Source organism: Aspergillus pseudotamarii (genome assembly GCF_009193445.1).
Source record: "Aspergillus pseudotamarii strain CBS 117625 unplaced genomic scaffold BDV38scaffold_47, whole genome shotgun sequence".
In the NCBI taxonomy this organism is placed as follows: Eukaryota; Fungi; Ascomycota; class Eurotiomycetes; order Eurotiales; family Aspergillaceae; genus Aspergillus; species Aspergillus pseudotamarii.
Genome location: NW_022475061.1, coordinates 204,544 through 225,523, shown reverse-complemented (window position 1 = coordinate 225,523; position 20,980 = coordinate 204,544). Strand labels below are relative to the sequence as shown.

General features: G+C 51.4%; 6 protein-coding genes across 6 annotated transcripts in view; 1 reads left to right on the top strand and 5 right to left on the bottom strand.

Annotated features, from left to right (window-relative positions):
- Nucleotides 1-528: 528 nt before the first annotated feature.
- BDV38DRAFT_285289 (ABC transporter ATP-binding protein) lies at nucleotides 529-4,524 on the top strand (the record flags this gene model as incomplete). Its single annotated transcript, XM_032060458.1, has 5 exons — nucleotides 529-1,457; nucleotides 1,505-1,784; nucleotides 1,835-2,735; nucleotides 2,792-3,801; nucleotides 3,850-4,524. 5 exons carry the CDS (start codon nucleotides 529-531, stop codon nucleotides 4,522-4,524), a joined length of 3,795 nt encoding a protein of 1,264 aa, XP_031911150.1.
- A 495-nt stretch (nucleotides 4,525-5,019) lies between these two features.
- Nucleotides 5,020-5,559, bottom strand: BDV38DRAFT_253363 (uncharacterized protein). Its single transcript, XM_032055230.1, has one exon. It carries the CDS (start codon nucleotides 5,511-5,513, stop codon nucleotides 5,166-5,168), a length of 348 nt encoding a protein of 115 aa, XP_031911149.1. The 5' UTR covers nucleotides 5,514-5,559; the 3' UTR covers nucleotides 5,020-5,165.
- A 3,330-nt stretch (nucleotides 5,560-8,889) lies between these two features.
- BDV38DRAFT_273122 (sialidase family protein) lies at nucleotides 8,890-10,056 on the bottom strand (the record flags this gene model as incomplete). Its single annotated transcript, XM_032057619.1, has 1 exon — nucleotides 8,890-10,056. The coding sequence occupies one exon, from the start codon at nucleotides 10,054-10,056 to the stop codon at nucleotides 8,890-8,892; it is 1,167 nt and encodes a 388-aa protein (XP_031911148.1).
- Nucleotides 10,057-11,165: 1,109 nt separating this feature from the next.
- BDV38DRAFT_294906 (P-loop containing nucleoside triphosphate hydrolase protein) lies at nucleotides 11,166-17,205 on the bottom strand (the record flags this gene model as incomplete). Its single annotated transcript, XM_032062605.1, has 11 exons — nucleotides 16,891-17,205; nucleotides 16,777-16,845; nucleotides 15,394-15,646; nucleotides 15,079-15,325; nucleotides 13,960-15,016; nucleotides 13,622-13,887; nucleotides 13,286-13,551; nucleotides 13,168-13,223; nucleotides 12,410-13,087; nucleotides 11,382-12,320; nucleotides 11,166-11,309 (listed from the first exon to the last, which is right to left on the bottom strand). Exons 1-11 carry the CDS (start codon nucleotides 17,047-17,049, stop codon nucleotides 11,166-11,168), a joined length of 4,134 nt encoding a protein of 1,377 aa, XP_031911147.1. The 5' UTR covers nucleotides 17,050-17,205.
- Nucleotides 17,206-17,361: 156 nt separating this feature from the next.
- Nucleotides 17,362-19,607, bottom strand: BDV38DRAFT_294904 (putative transcription factor; the record flags this gene model as incomplete). The annotated part of the gene is made up of 1 exon (XM_032062604.1): nucleotides 17,362-19,607. One exon carries the CDS (start codon nucleotides 19,605-19,607, stop codon nucleotides 17,457-17,459), a length of 2,151 nt encoding a protein of 716 aa, XP_031911146.1. The 3' UTR covers nucleotides 17,362-17,456.
- Nucleotides 19,608-20,583: 976 nt separating this feature from the next.
- The window catches only part of BDV38DRAFT_273118 (uncharacterized protein), a gene marked incomplete at both ends in the record, with an annotated part of 1,044 nt that continues 647 nt past the window's right edge, over nucleotides 20,584-20,980 (bottom strand). Inside the window, one exon of the mRNA XM_032057618.1 lies at nucleotides 20,584-20,907. Within this exon, the coding sequence (XP_031911145.1) occupies nucleotides 20,584-20,907 (324 nt within the window). The remainder of the gene's footprint in view (nucleotides 20,908-20,980) is intronic.

Below are 20,980 nucleotides of genomic sequence, written 5' to 3'. Positions count from 1 at the left end.
CTGCTTAGGATCCTTGGGAGATAGACCCTGGCGAAATCGAAGCGTTGAAAGAGGGTCCCCAAATATCCGTAGAGGCCAAGATTGAGGTCCATTACTGAGGGCATCCATTGGCCACGTGGATGGCTCTAATCCCGAAGGAGTGCCCGCGCGAAAAGTGCCGAAAAAAAAAATAACACTTCGACCATGACTCGACGAATCCGTGATTGGTTCTGGACCCCCACATCCATGGATGGGCTCCGCTGATCCAAGATTTTGGGTGGTGACGGAGCCCGTGAAATCCACGCCCGACGGCCCAGACCCTAATGATTGGATTGGGCACTTTGCTCTATACAACCTATACAACCCCAGACCTAATCAACATCTGCCAAGCATGCGGACACCGTATATCGCGCCCCGAAATGAGAGGCATCCCCTGTTCTTTACTAGTCGTAGCTATATAAGCTCAAATGGCGCCCTTAATTCCAGAAGACCTCAAGTTCTCGGTTGTCCGTCAGTCTCTACATAGTCAGCAATCCCGCAGAGTATCGCATGGATACTGAAGCGATTGAAAGCGAAAAGGGGGCGACAGCGCCAACTTCAGAGGCGCCCGAAGGCTCGTTCGCCGCCTACAAGCGAATCTTCCGGTATGCCGGGCCTTTCGAGCTCTCATTACAGACTGTCGCCAGCGTCGCAGCCGTTGCTTCTGGTGCCGGCATCGCTTTCCAACCCCTCATATTAGGCCAGTTCGTCACCAGCGTCACCGACTTCACATCATCCCAATCCACTCCAGACCAACTTCGCTCGGAAGCGTCAGAGCTTGCTCTGTACTTTGTCTACCTCGGCATTGCCCGCTTCGTCCTTTCTTATATCTATAACACGCTCTTTACCCACACAGCCCACATCATTACTCGGAACATTCGAAATGAATATCTCAGGTCGGCTCTTGGCCAGGAAGTAGCATTCTTCGATGTTGGGACTGGTGGCTCGATCGCAACCCAAGCGACCTCCAACGGGCGCATGATTCAGGGTGGAATTAGTGAGAAACTCGGTCTTGCTTTGCAAGGCATCGCAGCGTTCATCACGGCATTCATAATCGCTTTCGTCGTGCAGTGGAAACTGACCCTGATATGCCTCTGCATTGCCCCGGCAACGCTCACCGTGAATGGTATTGCGGGAGGCTTCATGGGAGTCTATGAGAATCAGATCCTTCAGACCAACACGAAGGCTAACGCCTTTGCGGAGAGTATCCTCTCCAGCGTGCGGACTGCGCATGCCTTTGAAATTCGAGATAGGCTCCTTGACAGATTTGACGAGCACCTGTCCAGTGCTCACAAGATTGGCAGCAAGCTGTCGGTCATATTTGGCACGTTTTTCTCCGCTGAGTACTGCATCGTCTATTTGGGCTACGGTTTGGCCTTCTGGCAAGGTATCCGCATGTTGTCTCGGGGGGAAATTGTGGAAACGGGGGGTATCTTTACGTGGGTTTCCCCATTTTGAATCGATCGGCCGGCTGCTGACAGCACAGTGTTATTATGTCGGTCATTATCGCTGCGACGCAGCTGACCATGCTTACCCCCTACATGGTTGACTTCACCCGCTCCGCCTCTGCGGCATGTACGCTGTTTCATTTGATGGATCGCAAGTCTGAAATTGATCCGTATGATACTATCGGCCATCAGCCCTTGGAGGTTGTAGGGGATATTGAGCTGACCGATGTTACGTTTGCATACCCAACGCGGCCTGAGGCGAAGGTTCTGGACAGATTCTCCATGAGAGCCCCGGCTGGCAAGGTCACTGCTCTGGTGGTGAGTAAATGATGAAGTCTGGGCCTGATTTCAAGCTGAATCTTTCGCAGGGTCAATCTGGGTCTGGAAAGAGTACGATTGTGGGCCTTCTCGAGCGTTGGTATAACCCTGCGTCAGGAACCATAAAATTGGATGGCCACCCACTCGACGAGTTGAATCTCAGCTGGCTCCGGCAAAACGTCCGTCTCGTCCAGCAAGAGCCAATCCTCTTCCAGGGTACTGTGTTCGACAACATCAAGCAAGGACTTGTCGGCACCAAGTGGGAACATGCCCCTAGGGGTCAGCAAATGGAACGAATCCAAGACGCCGCCACCATGGCCTTTGCGCATGATTTTATCGCTAACCTCCCAAATGGCTACAATACCGAGATCGGCCAACGTGGTGACCTTTTGTCGGGTGGTCAAAAGCAACGTATTGCTATCGCTCGAAGTGTTGTCTCTCAGCCGAAGGTTCTTCTCCTGGATGAGGCCACCAGTGCTGTAGATCCGCATACCGAAAGTGTCGTTCAAAAGGCCCTGGATGAGGCTACAAAAGGTCGGACGACGATTGTCATTGCCCACAAACTGGCGACCATCCGGAAGGCTGATAGCATTATCGTTATGGAAAAGGGTTGCATCGTCGAGCAGGGAACACACGATTCTTTGCTTGCACGTGGCAGAAAATATGCTCAACTTGTGAGAGCACAAGACCTGGCTGTGTCGAGTCAATTAGAAGCAAAGTTGGAGTCCGAGTCTGTCAACGATGAGAAAGTAGATTCCGTGACTAAACTCTCGGTCCCAGCATCATACAGCTGGGTCGACAAACACAATGGAAACATTACGCAGAATGACTATGCCAATTATGACGACTACAAGCAACGAAACATCATTTTTGTCATCTATCGTCTCCTTCGGGAGACATCCGAGCTTCGCTACGTGTACTGTCTGGTCTTCGCTGGATGCATAGTTGGTGGTAAGTGAACGAAAGCGCTCGCGTGCCATCCATTCCCTTTCTAATCACAAAAATAGGGGCAACCTTCCCGGGCCAAGCGATTCTCCTCTCGAGTGTGGTTGAGATGTTGACCCTGCCAATGGCGGAATTAGAACACAGGGGCAACTTCCTCGCCACTATGTTCATCGTTCTCGCTGCTGGCTGTCTCATATCGTACTTCATTCTCGGCTACGCAACCAATACCGTCGCCCAGCATCTAGGCCACAAGCTCCGGAAACAATGCCTCCACGACATCCTCCAACAAGATATTGAATTCTTCGATCGCGACGAAAACAGTACCGGTGCACTTGTTGCGAGAGTGGATTCAAACCCACAGGCCATCCTCGAGCTGATGGGGTATAACATCGGTCTTGTCTTGATTGCCGCCTTAAATGTTCTCGCATGTGCGGTGTTGGCACTCGTTTACTCTTGGAAACTTGGTCTGGTCGTTACATGTGCGGGTCTTACTCCGTTGGTTGGCTCAGGGTATCTGAAGATCAGGCTGGATGCGAAGCTTGATCGGCATACTTCCAAGCGCTATTCAGTTAGCGCGTCTATTGCGTCGGAGGCGGTTACTTCCATTCGCACGATTTCGTCGCTTACGATAGAGCATTCTGTATTGGAAAGATACACGAGAGAACTGGATACAGCGATGGCTGACTTGAAGCGCCCGTTGTTTGCGGTAATGGCGAGCTTTGCCTTTACACAATCTGCCGAGTATTGGTTCCTGGCTCTTGGCTTCTGGTATGGATGTCGGCTGTTGTCGTTTGGTGAAGTTAGCCTTTACGCATTCTTTGTCGCCTTTTTGGGGGTGTTCTTCTCCGGGCAGAGCGCGTCACAGCTATTCCAGTTTTCTACGAGCATCACCAAGGGTGTCAACGCCGCAAACTATCTCTTCTGGCTGAATGATCTTCAGAAAACAGTGCGGGAGAGAGATGGAAGCCGCGAACAGGGCCCGGGTATAGTGCTTGCCCTTGATCTGGATAAGGTCAAGTTCTCCTATCCTCGTCGACCCGAAATTCCTGTTCTTAAAGGCCTTGATCTCAGCGTACGTGTTACCCTTCCCGGTCTCGTGAATGGATACTAAACTCCCCAGGTCACAAAAGGCCAATTTATAGCTCTCGTTGGCTCCTCGGGGTGTGGTAAATCAACAGTCATAGCCCTTTTGGAAAGATTCTACGATCCATCCGCCGGCTCGATCAAACTCAACTCCTCACCTCTACCAAGCTTCAGTCCACGCCTCTATCGCAAGGTTGTCTCGCTCGTACAACAGCAACCAGACCTCTTCCCAGTCTCCATATACGAAAACGTCGCATTGGGTCTCGGATGCGATGCCCGGGCTGATCTGGAGGCGACAGACAGTCAAATTGAGTCTGCCCTTCGCGCCGCCAATGCATGGGACTTTGTGTCGTCTCTTCCCGATGGGTTGGCTACGCTAGTTGGGTTTGGCGGATCACAGCTTTCCGGGGGTCAGAGGCAGCGTATTGCAATTGCAAGAGCGTTGATCCGCGATCCAAAGATTCTTCTTCTAGATGAGGCTACGAGTGCACTTGATACTGAGAGTGAGCGGGTTGTGCATGCGGGGCTTGCTGCAGCGACGGATGGAGATCGGATTACGGTTGCTGTTGCGCACCGCTTGAGTACGATCAAGGATGCGGATGTGATCTGTGTGTTTCACCAAGGTCAGATCATGGAGATGGGATCACATTCTGATTTGATTGGCACGGGTGGGATGTATAGTAAGATGTGTGAGGCTCAAGCTTTGGACTAGATTTAGGTTTAAGGAATATTGTAGTAACGCTCTACCGTTGCAAACTTGTTGTATTCCTTAATGCTACCAATCAGAGTAGTACCATCTTGTAAGGATGGAACTAGGGTACAGCCTTCAATTAGTGGAAAAGCATAGGACGGAAAATGCTTAAGCTCCATAAGCCAATGTGTCCTACAAAGGAGCAGTGGCATCGGCAGGGCTGATTATAATAGGGTATGACAGATGAATAAGAGCCAATTAACTGAACACTCTATAATTAATCTTACTCTATTGCAATATGTATTTCTAGTTTTTTTAATTATTAGGTAACTATATTAATAAATATGTAGGCTTATTTTCATAATTCTAATTTTGAAATATATTTATAGCTTGGTACGGTAAATATAATATAGTCAATTACCACAAGAATTTCAAAACAATTTTTATATTAAGACTGTTATTGAAAAACAAATCTAAGAATATTCCTACTAGGTCTCTGGCCAGCGAATCAGGGTCTAGGAAAGTCCCTACAGCAAGCTGAACGTATACTCGGGTACCCCTCTAGGGAAGACTATCGCACAGCAAACCTCAAACAGCAACCGTCTAAAACCCTCCTTATCCCCCCCTGTCTTGACACACCTATGAAAATACAGATAGCCAGTTCAAGGAGCATCATTCTTCCCGCCAGACGCACAATTGCTAAACCCGAGCTTGGGCCCACAGTACGCGGACGCTTCAAAGTTTTCCGCCTTCCCGAACTTCAAGTACCCATGCCAGGTGCCCCCGTGGGTCAGCTCCACGCACATGGTCCCACAAACGTTGTTGCGCTCGACGTCTTTCAGGTATTTGTATATGGCACCCTCGATGGTCTTCTGCTGGGCGGTGGTGTCGCAGTTCCGGCCGGTGGCGTGGAACTCCCAGCGCCAGCCATCAATGGTGCCGGAGTGCGTGCCGCAGTCATGCTGGCGAGAGGCAGTGTAAATCTGTCCCGCCAGCTGCGCCGCGAACATGGCCGCGATGCTGATGGACGAGCAGGAAAACCGGTGTGCGATGCTGTTCTCGCAGGCTTTCACGTTGGTGCGGGTGACCAAGGTCCCGTTGGTGGGCGTCGGTGTGGTGGTGGTCGGGACGTCGGCGTCCTCGGCGGCCTCGAACGTGGCGAGGTCAAAGTTCTCGCTGTTGTCGAGGTTGTAGGAGAACCACCGATGCGGCCAGGACTGCCCGTCGATCAATGGGTTGGGGCCATCGGTATCCGACGGTGGTGTCGCCGGCTGGGCGGACGAGAGTGCAGAGCATACACTCAGCGTCAGGATCGTCGCCTTGGTCAGCAACATCGAGAGAGCAGAGGATGGAGGAGAGCCGAAAAGCAAAACAACAAGATGGCGCAAATGAATGCTTCAAGACCAGGAATGGAAAAGCACTGCAGACTGGAGCCGGAAGCGATGAAGAGGAGCAGAGAGGAAGACGGGATGCCCTCGCCTTTATATACCCCAGATCCTCCGGATATTTGTCAGTGTGGTTGTCCGTGAAGATTGTCCCGGTGGTCAGCATGCAGCTAGGGTCTTGCATGTCTCAGTTGCAGCCTTGTCACTCGACCGAAGCCAGGGGAATCAACTTAGCTATGTCGACTCCACCCCTCCGACACCATCGATTGGCAGGATCATTCATGCATTGTGTCCCAGTTGAATGACTTCCTGACTTAATGATAGTCGTAGCAGCTGAGAGCTCGCGCATCCATCTCTCCTCGTTTTCCATTTTTGCCCACATGCATGCCTTGTTACGATCAAGTGATCTCTCGAGCGAACCGGGGAAGACTATCTGGAAGGACCCGAATGAGCTGAATTCCTACGGCCACCCTGAGAGAGCCCGTATTCCACTTTCCTACCGAGGGATCACCGGAGATCTTTCCAATCTCCTTGCTCTCGTCACCACAACTGCTCCAGCGCGCAAACTCCTCCCGGTTCATCTTGATTTGATATCGCTTCGAGGGACTCATCCAGCAAGACCCACATAGTCAGTCCAGGCAAACTCCTCACGGCTGCGGTCTGACGTGAGATCCACTCGCGGTGCACACGCGATGTTTGGTCGACATCGGACGTTGGGCCAGACTTTCGTTTTCTTCATCAGTCCTTTTGCTTAATTCGTCCTTTTTCCTAATCAGTCCGTTTTCCTAATCCAGCCCTTTTTCCTAATCTAGCCCTTTTACCTAATCCAGGCGGTGGGGCCTTAGAACGGTGGGGGCCGAAATGGACCAAGTCGTCGTTTAGGGTTTGATATCAAATCATTCCAAGATCACGGCCGGCATCTCAGGCACCACCATCACCACGTGATACGGTCAGTGACCCGACCAAGAAGGCGTAGGACGTTCCATACTAAAATCCCAAGCCCGCTGTCGGGGTGGGCACACGACGGATGTCCAGCCTCCTGGTGCGCTACGAACACCGGGTATTGGAGAGAAGGGGACAGTCATCTCTTCTCCAGGGCTTCAGAGGAGAAACGTGCCAGCGGAGTGATTTGCTGACGAGGGAGGCACCCAGCCTCTGTCTCTCGCAAACGATCCAAACGGGGCCTTTCAGCTGTCCCTGCGCCCTTCGTTGACTAGGGCTGCACGGTTGAGACAGACCCTCCAATCAGCACATACGAACAGATAGATCAGCATTTCCCGTGTGAGCTATTCTTTATGGCAAGCAAAGATCAACCATAGAACTGAGACCCCTATCATACGGATCCTTTGCTGAAGCGAACATCTTTCCAGGGCCGTTCTACGATTGGGCCGGAGTCATGCTAATGGCAACAAAGCGGGCTACTGAAGAATCTCCACAGGGCAGAACGTCTATCTGTTCTAAATAACTCTCTAAGATGGTCCTGCTCCGGGAGGGAGGGACGGAATGGGTAGTAATTGGGTGGGCTTGGCTGTTGACTCTGTTAGGGCTACTCGATGGCACCGGTGTGGGTTATTGTAACGTATTAGAACCTTGGAAGGAAGCCTGGCCCAGAAAAGGGACTAACACTTTATCTACAGTTATCGCTAGTACCGACGATAAAATCAAAACAGCGGCTTTCGACGTTGCACAGTATTTAGTTGTTGTGGTAGTCGTATTTATATGTCCCGAATAAATTCTGCTCCAGTGAAATCGATCGGCGTTTCCACTATTTGAAGTAAAAGAGAATTGTATGAAGTTTGTTCTAATTCTATCCCACTCGTTCGTTCCTGTTGAATTCAACCAGACGCGACCGACATGCCCTTCCCGAGAGACGGCCATGCACAAGTCTCAGCGAATGATATAATCTTAGCCTCGCTGTGATATGCAACATTCGCTGCTGAACAGTCTGGCCAAGGAAATATATAACTAGTCGTTCTTTTAATCTTCTAGCTTGGTTTACTTGGCTTCAAGTAGTACAGCTTAGTAGTGTTGGATATGTTATTTCTAGTCCTAGAGAGCTTTTATTCACATAATTTCAACTTGAATTTGAAAAGAATATTATGTACAATGATAGTCGAACGGAGTATTTCAGTTTACAAAATAGTATGGACTTACCCTTGAACAAGATACCATTACCTTTGTAGCTCTTAACGGTCGTTAGGTATAGAAATTCCATTACCCTAGCTATAACCTAGCAGTTGGGTACAACCGACCCCATTAATCTAACCTAGCCAGATGTCAGTCTACCTGAAGGTTAATTGAATGGATAAAAACCAACGTCGTTGCAATGGGTGGTGGGGAAGGAAGAAGGACAGAGAAAGGTGCTGAGTGGAAAGTCATATTCCAATGGGTGAATTAGACTAACCATGCACACTACATAGCTCCAGCCTGACTTTGAATTTGAACATTGCTAAAACCGCCGCTGCCATAGCTGCCAAACAATCCTGCCATCCCCCGTCCCACGCCATCATCAGTGACGGACAACTTCGTCGTCGCCCCTCCACTTCCGGTCACGGTGGCAGAAAGGGTGGCAGACTTCACGGAGAGGGATAGATGATATTTTTGATTCGTCTGGATGCCACCAGGAACAGGCGTTGAGCGCAGGGTGGTGGCTCCTTGATCACCTACTTTGTACAAGGTAAAATTGCCACGATTGCTATCGATTGCAGCTGTATATCGTGTGATGCCCTTGGGAGCAATTGTCCAGATGGGATGCCCGCGCCATGAGACCTACTACACCAGATGAACTCGCCACGATGGCATCTGCACTGATCTCATAGTCTGTCCATCCCGACGAACCTGTCAGAACCATTGTGCCGGGCTCACTGCCTGGTGGCGGAAATGTGTACTGATCGCCGGCAACGGACCAGATCTGGTCGAAGTCAATCCACCCAGCGTCACCAGTGACGGGAAAGTCAGATCGGTATGGTAGGATTCCGATAGATGCTGCGCCAGTACTCTCTTAACATGGTTCGCCTTGGATGTTGGCCGGCGCCCTGGCTGAGTACAAGATGGTTCCATTTGGCAGTTGCAACATGTTGGGACTGTAATTCGAGGTGCAATGCTCTGAACTTGGAGCATACCAGGGTGCTGATGCGCAGTGCCAGTTACCAGTGCCGTTTTGCAGGTTGATGTGGACGGTACGCCGGTCTTCTAGGAGGTGAGGGGGTTTTTCGAAGTATGGAGCATTGGAGGGACGTCTTTTTGAGAAGCTAGATACAATCAACTGCTTCCCCACGGGATCCCAGATACTATATGGGCTGTCGTATGCTCCAACACCATCAGGGGAAGCAACAAGCACTCCCTCGTCACTTGTATCCCATGTAATCCCGTCTTTGGATGTTTTTCCGTGCACCTGGCACGTAGCTGGATAATTTCTGGAATCACACCACTCATAACTCATAAAATACTCTCCATTACCCATCTTGGCGACGGTCGCCATTCCAGGTCGGAAAGTCTGCTCAGAGCCAACAACAATATCCGTGGCATTGTCCCAGCTGCCACCACCGTCTTTCGAGATAGCTCGGACGAGCTTTTGAGAATGGACTTCGTTTCTGCGTTCATCTGAAAAAACAGCCACGAGATTGCTCTGGTTATCTAAGAACAAGAATGGCTCCCATATACCGTGGGATTTATTCACGTGCTTGTCCGGCCAGCCCTGCTGCCAAACGCCAATCTGATCCCATGTTTTGCCATGATCCGTGGATCGCCAGGAATAGAAGTCGCTGACACTCGCGTTCACCAAATTTCCTACCAAGAGGATAGTACCTGCGGCATACTTCCCCAGCTGCTGGGGGAACTCGAACAGGAAAGGCTGGTAGTAATGCGTTGTTGGAGGGTCACCCGAGGCGAGCACAGTTGTCACTGTATCCCATGTTGTGCCATCATCGGTGCTCTCCCGAATGATATAGTGACTCGGTGCGTTGTCGGCGTGCGAGTGTTCAAAAGTAGCAAGCAGCTTTCCATTTGCGTCGCCTGCATGATGGATCTCAATCACTCGTGAGTATCCAACTACTTCACCACTTTGCGACGGTGACCAGAGCGAGTTGTAAGCTGCAAGGGTGGAACTTGTAAACAGCAACACTAGTAAACTGAGGGCGTGTGCGGTGATGCCACTCAATTTAGCCATAGCCAAGTAAGGTCCGTGTGGGAACGGCTCTGGAGAAGAATTGAATCTGAAAACTCTCTTCTTTCCATCTTTCCTTGACTATTTATCAGCACCAGAAGGCTCTTTGGTTAGAAATTCCAACGCTCTAGGCATCCCAAGTTGTCCATATTCAGGGCAGATCGACAGCTGTGTCGATATCACAGGGCCATTTGTGATGAGGCATTTTTGACAACATTTCAGCTCAAATGGAAAGCCTGCTTTTACCTATACCAAGATGGGTAATGTTTTTACGAGCTAACCTATAGGAATGAAAAGCTTGAATTGCTTAGCCTGATGGGGCGCCTGATCGTCAGGCCGGGTTGGATATGTGGAGACGAACACATGACGCCTTAACCTAATTGACTGTATCCAAAGCACTTAAGACGAGTTAGATAAGGCTGCAGAGGATAGATCCAAGGCGTTCACAGTAGTCAGGAAAATATTCAGGTAGTATACAGCACTATACGATTCCAAGCTTGGGGGATGGGGTTAGGCTGCGGGATATTGTTCTAAGCTGCAGGATATATGCTACTTTTTACTCTGTGGCCCATCTGTTACGCTACTTCAGGAACATTTTATGGATGAGGGAAGGCATTGTCACCTGAACATGTAGAGGAGCAATGTCTCCTTTCCCGTCCCTTTATATACTGACCTATGCTCCACCTAAAGTCTCACTACATTCGGCTAGCGTAATTGGTTTTATAACTGTGATGGGTATTTCTAGCACGGAGAAGACAGGAATCATGGGGGTGATTGATCGGGCGCTCACCCCATTCTGATCCCAGCAGACAGAAAATACCAAAAATAGCTTAGAATACTCTCTCGGCTCACCTTCTTAGCATTGTACGTTTTGGTGGTGCAATTGCTTGCTATTTTTACAGAAAGAAACAAGGGGTATCGTCAAATCCGGCACATTGAACTTAGCCCATACAGCCCTCCACTCTCTGGTTTGGATGTGAAATTAAGAACTAACTTCTCACCTCCAGTTATTGCTGGTACCAGCAAAAAGCAAACCACCAGCTTCCCAGGCTGCGCACCAGTTAGTCGCTGTGGCAATCGAATTTACACGTCTTGTAGGAATCCTCCCCCAATCAATTCGACCGGCGTTTCCGCCATTTGAAGATAAAGATGAGGTACGTCGCCAGCACCGCCATGGTATAGTTGAACAGGATGAATCCAATGAAGATACCGACGTTGTTACCGCGTTGTGAATAGCTCATGTCATACTGCTGGACCTATTTGGTTGAAAGGAAAACTGTTTAGCTTTGTTCACAACAGGGAACAGGGACCGAGAAAGAAATACTAACATATTCGTCTCCATCCGCATAGGCACAATATTCGCACAGCCCTGTCGCATTGGGATCAACCAGATAACCGGTGGAATTCGCCAGACCGAAGAATTCGGCTGTGTAGGAGGCACATGTCTCTCCGACGGGCGCCTCGAAAGTGGTGAGCTCGGAATTGCGGCAGGTGATTTGGAGCGCATGCATAGCGTTCGTCCCAATTCCCTCGATGAAGTAGAATAGGGGGGAGATATTGTAGAACCACCGCCATCCGCGCGGAGTCAGAGGCGGCGGCGAGAGGGGGCCGTTGAAGGTGTTGACCACCAGCCAGATGAACCCCGTTGCCACCTGTGCGGCAAGAACGGTGGGAAACAGGGAGGCAGTCAGTTGAGCGAGACTCGCGACGAACAGCGAGTACAGCTCGTACATGAGGAAGGCATACCCGGCGCGGGTCGACACGGTGAGGTACCCAACCATGTAGTACCAGAGAAGCCAGTAGATCAGCCCGCCCAGGAGGGTGAACGGGATCTCGACAAGCAGCGCACTGATGGTGAAGATGCTCCAGTGGTACACACGCGACTCATTCTCCCGCGCCAGGAATTGGTCACGCAAGAGGATGAAGCGAGGTTCAATCTGGAGACTGAGTACGGGGCCCGTGATCACACCGACGAAGATCGAAAACATCCGTCCGCGGGCATCGGTCAGATCGTTGGACAGCTGAAGAAAAGTGAGCCCATTCATCAGTCCCATCCAGATGTTGAGCTGGATTTTGCCTAACACGTAGTCCGAGTCACGCCAGTAATTCGTGAAAGCGCGTTGCGTGACGACGCGAAGCTGGTCGAGATAAGACGCCGCATATGTCCGATCAGGGTCTGACGACGAGGACTCTTTGACCTCCTGTACCTGGAGTAACCTCTGCAGCTGCTCTTGCGTGGAACCATACTCGGGCGACCCCTGCCAAGTCTATTTCGTCCAGGAGTTTAGATTCGAGTAAGTGCATGATACAATAACGTCAACGGGGGAAGGTAGGGATTGGAGTGAGAACACTATACCTGAAACCAGTCTTTGTCAGGCTCGGCGCTGACTGCCAAAAGGTAATCCGCTGGATTTTCGGTCTCTCCGCAGCGCCGCGTATAGCGAGCGAAATAATCCAAGATCTTTTGACACCGAGAGCCCAACGGCCCGAAGTAAACTGTCTTGCCGCCAGGCACTAACAGAAGCAAATTGTCAAACTGTTCAATCATCTGGGCAGAGGGCTGATGAATCGTGCAGAGGATGGTCTGCCCAGCGTCGGAGAGCCTGCGCATGAGTTGCACGATGGAGAGCGCAGAATTGCCATCCAAGCCGGATGTGGGCTCGTCGAGAAACAAAACAATGTCCGGCTTGGCAGCTAGTTCAACTCCGATACTGACGCGCTTGCGCTGTTCGAGATTCAATCCCGCCCCAGGCACTCCGATGATGGCCTCAGCGATATCCTCCATCTGCAAGAGTTGAATCAGCATTTCCACGTGATCCATCTTCTCTTCCCAGGAAACCGTTGCCGGACGACGGAGGCATGCGCTCAGCTGGAGAGCTTCTCGAACCGTGGATGATGCCAGGTGGATATCGTTCTGGTGGACAAATCCTGTGCGCCGTCCCATCGATGCCGGAAGAGTCTGCCCGTTCAGATAGAGCCCTCCGGATAAACGCCCAATCTGGATTCGCTGAGCGAGGGTATCAAGAAGTGTAGTCTATACAAACACCGGCTCAGTCAGCCTGGGGGACTCTATGCGCACACCACGGCCTGCTCAAGATCTTCCACATGACTTACCTTGCCCGCACCAGACATGCCCATTAACGCAGTCATTTTCCCAGGCTGAAGCCACCCTATGAAAAAAGAAGATGGTGAGACGCATTCCCCCTCTGAATACTACCCAGCAAGGCCTTACCTGAGACTTCGTGAAGCAAACGCTTGTCATCGTCAAGCTGAAGTGATAGTCCTTGCCATGCAAACACGCTTTGGGTCGCCTCGAGACGGCCGATCGTTGTCACATCGTGGTTGGAGCTGGGCTTGGACTCTTTTGTCTCTGAGGCCATTGGTGGTTCCTCAATGTCTGCGGAGCGCGAGGCCGATGCTCTCACCCAGGACGGTAGCCTCCGGTAAAAGATCGTTGACATGTGTTCAGCAGCATGACGGAATCGCTCCATCCCAATCCTGCATATACGAATAAAGTCAGCGACCATTAAGTTGACCTATATATTCGTCAAGAAGGGGGCAGACGCACATTACCACGACCGAAAAGAAAAGGAAGAAGGCAGCATTGATCCCGACATTCCGCCACAAGTGCGTGTGCTTGAATCCGTACTCGGCCATCAAATACAGCCTTCCAGCAAGGCTCAATTCGCCAGGGACGGACCCAGACATTGCACAAGCCTGATAATTGGTCTCATTGTATGCCGCTCCCCGGGGAACGATATCCTTGGTGCTACACTGATAAGAGCTAGTTCCAATTTCATTGAGAGCGACAGACTCGAATATATAGTACATCGGCTGGTTTAGAAGGTTAGCAGGTTAGCACATTCTTCTCACACGTGCATTCTGGACCTCATCTTTCAGACTTACATCAAGGTAGCGGATCCAAAAGAGCCAGACCTTCATGCCCGGGGGAGTGATGTAAAAGCCCGTATAGATAATAAACACATTTAGCAAAAGACCGACGGGGAGAATGGCTCGAGTGATGGAGTTGGTGAAGACGGCAATGGCCCGAAACATGACACTCAGTGCCATGAGGCCCATATAGAGGCAGACGAGCCATGTGAAGAAATGCCCCGCTGTGCGTTGGAAGTTGATCATCCAGTAGATGGGGAGCGAGTACATGATGAAGATAAATTTCCAGGGTACATCCGCGAGGATCTGGCCGAGCGCGTAGGCCCCGGGCCGGTAGAACCGCAAGGCCTTCTGCTTGAGCAAGATTGGGCGCTGGACAAAAGTATTTCCAAACTCAGCGGAGGCCTGTAAGCCCATAATCAGGACACAGAAGAAGAGGGCCGAGGCGCGCGTGTAGAGGCCCTCCGTCACGGCTCTCTGATTGCGGAACAAGGTGCCTAAAAGCAGAGCTTGAATAATCGTCCCGGCCGCCTCCGCGATCCAGGCGGCCCGGTCAGTCAGAAAAATCTGATAATGCCGGACTGTACACTCATACACCTGACGGTAGAGCGGCAGAGCGTACCCGGAAGCTTTTGGTTTGCCGACTGGTTTCAATTGCGACGGCGTTGCGGCGGTGCTCACGGCCTGCCGGTAGAAGCTGCTCTCCCTGAACCGAGTCTCAAAGTCAGCCGGGTGAATTGGCACCGGCCTGTCAAGGTCCTCTCGAGTGATCCGACCTTCCGGAGTTCCAGACATCGATGCGAGAAAGTCTGAGACCGACATCCTTGGAGAGCAGTAGAATCCAATGGACTCGAAGTAAGCTTTGGCTGAAGTCGCCGGGCCGTAGTATGCGACATGACCGTCATTCAAGACCAAGACCTTGTCGAACAATGCGACCGCCGAGTCGCTGGCTTGATAGAGAGACATTGCGGTCATACATTGACCACGTGTGGTGTATTTGCGCATGGTGGTCAAAAAGCGAATGGCGGTGGATGAGTCCAGACCTCGTGTAGGATTATCAAAGCAAAATAGACTGGGTGACGGTAAGATTAGCAATCCTTCTCCGCTCTCGCGAAGATTCAGAATTTCACTCACCTTGCACGAGTGCACAGCGCCTCAGCAAGAGACACTCGGCGACGTTGACCCCCACTCACTCCACGAATATGGTCACTCCCGATGCGGACATGAGCTGCTTGAGCAAGACCCATGAGTTCAAGCACAGTTTGTAAATCCTGTTGGAGGTGTTGAGCGCGGTCAGGATCGGAGATTGAACGCCGGGTATTGAGAGCAAACTTAAGCGTGGTGCTGACGGATAATGTTGGAAAGTGGATGTCGTCCTCTCCTATAATGTATCCATGCACCTTTTTAGCATTATGCGAGCTTGCATGGAGGATGTAGGAGCTCTCTTACCCACGAAAGCCACTTGGTTGGCTCGGACCTGCTTCGTGGTCCCGGCATCCATCGACCCATACCAGACATCGCCCTCCATCGCCAAGTACTCCTCTCTCATGTTCGCCAGGGCTTTCAGAACGGTGGTACATCCACTGCCGGGTCGGCCAACGACCATCAACATCTCCCCCTGCCGAATGGTACCAGTTAGCCGCTGGAGAATGGCCCGAGATGGAGGAGGCTGCCTCGAGAACCAGGTCGCAGGATTGGTGAGCTTCGACAGCCGTTGTAACGTTTCGGGGACGTCATGCATCCGTTGATGCTGGTCAAGTTAGTGGTCCGCCACGTCATGAGATAAATGTATCTATAGAAAAACAAACCCCGGCTCCGGCTCCGATGACAGACAGATCCTTGAAGATGATGTCACCCAAACGTTCCGATTCGCTGGAAGTCTGGTATTGAAGAAAATCGTCTACCAATCGATCGATCTCGGCATCATGCTGAGTCTCTTCGCTGGAGTCGTACTCTTTACTTTCAACCGAGGACTCCATGATGGGGAGATTGACCTGCTGAGAATCTCGATTGCGAGACTGGATTTCTGTGGATCGCGAGCTGTTGGAGGGAGTTTTAAAAGAAGTGTCCCAACATCATATCAAAGGGGTTCATGTCGGGTTACCGAATGGGGTAATGGTTACCCCCTCTGGTTAGGGTTGGGACGAGCTCCACCCTTGGTGGAGTCGCGGATAACATCGAGGGGTAGTACTAAAACAAATAAATAGCAGAACCAACGCAGGAGAAGAGAGAATTTTTCGTTGTTAAACAAAGGTTGAACACAATTGCTCCAATTCCTTCAATTCCCCCATTCACCATGTCTGATTCCCAGATTGATCCTGATCAGTTCACCCGCGCGGGGTCTATCACTAAGAACTACTACCGCGATGTCCATCCCACTATTGATCCCACACGGTCAGAGCTATCCCAGACAGGCAAAGTAACCATTGTCACAGGAGCAGGAAAGGGAATTGGACGAGTAAGAATCAACTTTGTTCCGCTGACGAAGGAACCACGGCTGACGTTCACGATTCTCTACAGGCCATTGCACGAGCGCACGCACAGTCTGGTGTCAGGGGACTGGTGCTCATTACCCAATCAGCTCACACAGCTGAAGAGACAAAAGCCTTGGTGCAAGCCGAATTCCCTTCCGTCGAGGTGCTGGCCCTGTCGACAGATATCACCGACGAAAAGGCAGTGGCGCAGACTTTTGCGACTATCCAGGAGAAGTTCGGAACCGCAGTACACACCCTGATCAACAATGCGGGCGTCTTCACTTCGGTAGCGCCCGTCGCTGAGGCTAACCCCACTGAATGGTGGAAGGACTTTGAGGTTAACGTCCGGGGGACATACCTGATGACGGCAGCATACTTGCGCTTGATTGCGGATGAGGCCGCGGACTTTCAACCCACCGTAGTGAACCTCATCACCACGATCCCCCTGACGCCGCCTGGACTAAGTAGCTACTTTATCAGTAAGCTCGGCGTGGCCAAATTTACCGAGTTTGTTGCAACGGAGAACCCCCGGGTGGCCGCCTACAGTCTCGCTCCGGGCATTGTCCTTACTAGCATGACGCTGGATGGATTTAAGCCATTCGCCAAAGACACCCGTAAGTTCAAAGACCATTTCTCTGCTGCATTAAGCGACCCATGAGATTGTATAGATTATGTTCTGATGTTATGATATAGCGGAGCTACCGAGTGCTGTGACCGTGTACTTGGCAGCGAAACGTCCGCAATACCTCAATGGGCGCCACCTCTCCGCCAATTGGGATTTTGCCGAGCTCGAAGCTCGGCAATCTGAGTTCTCATCGTCGGAGAAGCTAACGCTTGGTCAGTTTATCTAAACGAGGGACTGAGTTGTCCCATTCTTCGAGGGTGGTCTTGCTCTCTTTTCATCGGTGAAGCTTACCTGTTAACCCGATTTCATGTACATGATTATCATATGCCATACATTCTAGACTAGGAAAATAGAACTCTCAACACTGTATGAATTGCACGCATGATGCTGGCAATAATTAACAAGAATGGTAGCTATGTCATCAAAAATTCGGTACCGAGCGAGATCTCGGGCACATCCATGAGCATATCATTGATTTCGTGGCAGTACCCATACCAAATACTGGGGTCAACAGTATCGGCACAGGACCACAAAGCATCATCCGCGGATGTGAACGAGGGAGGCGGTTGCTGCTTCTTCTCGGGTTCGACAGGATCGAGGGGTTGGACGCCACGACCATCATGGCGATCACTGGGGGCTGACGACTGCGAACTGAGCAACTCCATGAGTGCACTGACCCGCCCCAGCAAATATCGTGTGAGGCGAGCCGCTCGGGATGCAATCGGGTTTACTGGCCCTGCGGCCTCGAAGATCTGCAGGGATCGCTCCACATGCTGCTGAGCATGAGGGAACCAGTAGCATAAGGGGTAGGCCAACATAAACCCTATGAGTGTGAGAACGGCATTCCATAGGTACTGGTAGACCTCAGAGGAGCCATAAAATACGTCGTGATAGAGCATCCGAAGACGGATGAGATCCGTGACCGTTAGCGCATGTTGCAATGCCGTGGTGGCGTGCACATCGGCTTGTGGACTCCGTTGCGGAACCAAGCCACGACTTGGAAACTGGATGAATGAATGATGAACCCAAAGGACAATGTCATGATACTGAAGCTCCAGGAGGGTTCGCTGGAGGATGACTGCTGGGGCCAGGTGAAATGACAGCCGTGCATCATGATCGTGCTTTAGCCCATCCTCGGTAGCCGTCGCCGCTTCGGGTTGATACGCTCCACAGGCAAGTGTGATGTAGGGGAACAGTTTTGCTTCCAGGATCCGATCTTTCCATTGGTACAGGTGCTTGATCTCCCGCGACAAATGGTGCGCATAGCGCTCGATCTTGGTGACCGAGTCGACGGTCCCTGATACCGCATGCAAGTGATTCTCTAGGGACTCGGCCACTTGTCTTGCCACTACGGTCAGTGAGATCGACGCCGAGTAGTAACTGAGGTCCGGGGCGGCCACGGCAGACTCAGGTGTCGGATGCGAGATGGTGATTGTCTTGTCATTCAAGGAGACAGCCATCGGTTTTCCCAGTAGTCGGGAACAATGGAAATCGAGATGGACCAACTTCCACCAGATTCGCTGGCGTATTTCCGCCTCTTGTGCCGGTAGATGTGTTCTCGGGAGGCGCTGTAGGTCGAAGGACTGTGTGAGCCGCATGGCTATACCAATGATATTATATGCCGCCTGCTGTTCTCCCGCGTTCAGCAGGAAGGCAGCCATGAAGAGATGCCGCTGCACATCTGCCAGGGTCGGCTCTGCGTAAAGGAGATAGGCATTGTTTGTAGCCAGCGCTTGTTGGAATAAGGTAGCAAAGAGCTTAGCTACCAGGGGGCTTTGAGAAGGATTCTCCCCATGGTCTGATGACACCATGCCCTTCTGAATGCTCAGCAAGCGGTTATGAAGCCCCGCATGATAAATCGATTGCAAACAGTAGGCCATTAAAGCCTGTCGCAACGGCTGGGACCGTCCATCCACATTGCCTGCTAAGTCCTCCGAACTGACAATTGGCATCAGGAGATGATATCGCGTCCAGAAAATGTCAAAGAGCGTTGTCTGAAGCTCATTTAGGCTGTCCGAAGTCAGCTGTGAACGAAGTGGCTCTACTCTCCTCAGTAGATCTGGTGACGAAGACGGAACATCTGCAGGGGCTGAGTCAACGGGTTGAGGAGACGGATGGGTCGACATTTGCGACACCACGGTGCAGAAACTATTCACTCGAGAGATAAAGCTGGCGAATGAGTCCAAGTGCTGTGAAAGAGGAGCGGCGGGAGCATGGTGTATAGATGGAGTCTGTGGTGGACTTAATTGGGGCCTCACTTGCTGGCTCGGAACAGCCTGGTTGGGGGCGGATGGAGGTGCAGCCTGGGTATGTGGGAAACTGGACGGGGCTGACGGTTGCAACTCCCGATTTCCAGGCGAGGGGAGCGGATGGGGATTCGGATGTTGGTGTGAATATGAATGCTGAGAAGGCTTGTTACATTGCACCTTGTTGGTCAGACACTGGCCGCAGGGTAATCTGCCATCGCAGCGGACCCGGTGCTGGCGGCAGAAGTCGCATGCCCGACGCACTTTTCTCCGCTTCGCCAGTGGTGCTGACCGTATAGAAACGAAATTGTACAGCATTCCGAAGTGGGTGGGGTATCAGCGGTGATAGCTAGACCGAGAGGACGGCACAACGGAGCTCAATTCTGCAGTCAAGGCTCATATGGAGGTAGTGGTAGTGGTGAGGGACTGTCGAGTCCTGAAGCCCTGCGGCGGAGTCCTCTTGTACAAAGTAGGTTAAAGCTCAATCACCTGACTCTTCCCCCGGATGGATTCCTGACCAATAGGAAGATGTGGAACAGCCAGCCAATCAGATTAGCTGGAAGAATGGCTGACTGCTACTGGTTGTCGGGTCCTTCCGCTTCTAGATCCGCCACGGGGACCCGCCAAGACCCTATGGATTTAAGATCTATAGCCATAGCCAACCCGCGGGTTCAGACTAGAGGCCCACAGCCTGTGAAGAAACGGGTCGGCTCAACCCCGTGAGTGGACCCAATTGTTTTGGCGAGGCCTATTAACTAACGACCTACGTCTCGTAGTCAAAGCGGCAGACGAAGTACTTCCCTGTTGGGTATAGAGTCCGACAAACTTGTATGGTAGCGTCTTCAGTTCTGCTTACGCATAAGTTACGTGAGATGCGCCGGCGATCACGGTTGATTCCGTTACCCCTTTGAACCTAGTTCAAACCAGGCAGTTGTTTTAGCCGGTGGATATCAAGATATTTAACCTACATTCGGCAAGGTGTCCCCTGCGAATCATATCAACGTGTATTGTGTTATCCCCACTGGATCATATATTGGAATTGGTGCTTGCAATCCTTCATCAACTCAAACTTTGTATAGTATGGCATTGGAACATCGCCGGTGGAAATTTAACAGACGGAGGGAATGTTATAGAATCGTACAGCATACCCGCGGTTTTGCGGGACTGCTGAGCGGATACTAGCTTATTGGCCAACTGGCATACTACGTTCCATCGGTTATTGGGAGCATTGACTCGAACGATGACCATTGAGCATCTGACATTCCTCATTTTAATATTACATAAAGACCCCATGCTAGTCCAGTAGCTTATTGTGAGGTGTGACGAATCGATCTGTGCCCCCTCCATCCCCCCACGCACGCGCACAGTCCTCCAGCTGCGCCCAACCCATGGCGGACGAGAACGAGTGCCCCACCAGCCGTCGTGTGAAGAAAGAAGACTCCATCTTCTTCACGGCGTACTCCCAGTCCGTGGTATACTCCTTGAAGAACGGTCGGTAGCCCAGTAGACCCCCAATCCAACGCCCCACAATGATTCCGCCCCAGTACCCGATCTTCTTCCGCAACCAATTCGGTAACCAAGCTGGGGGCAGGAGATATGCATCGCCTGCATCGTATGTCTATTCACGCCAACCCGTTAATTTGCTGTCGGTTTGAGGAAGGGTAGCAGTTGTTGGGGAAGAGGGGGGGGGG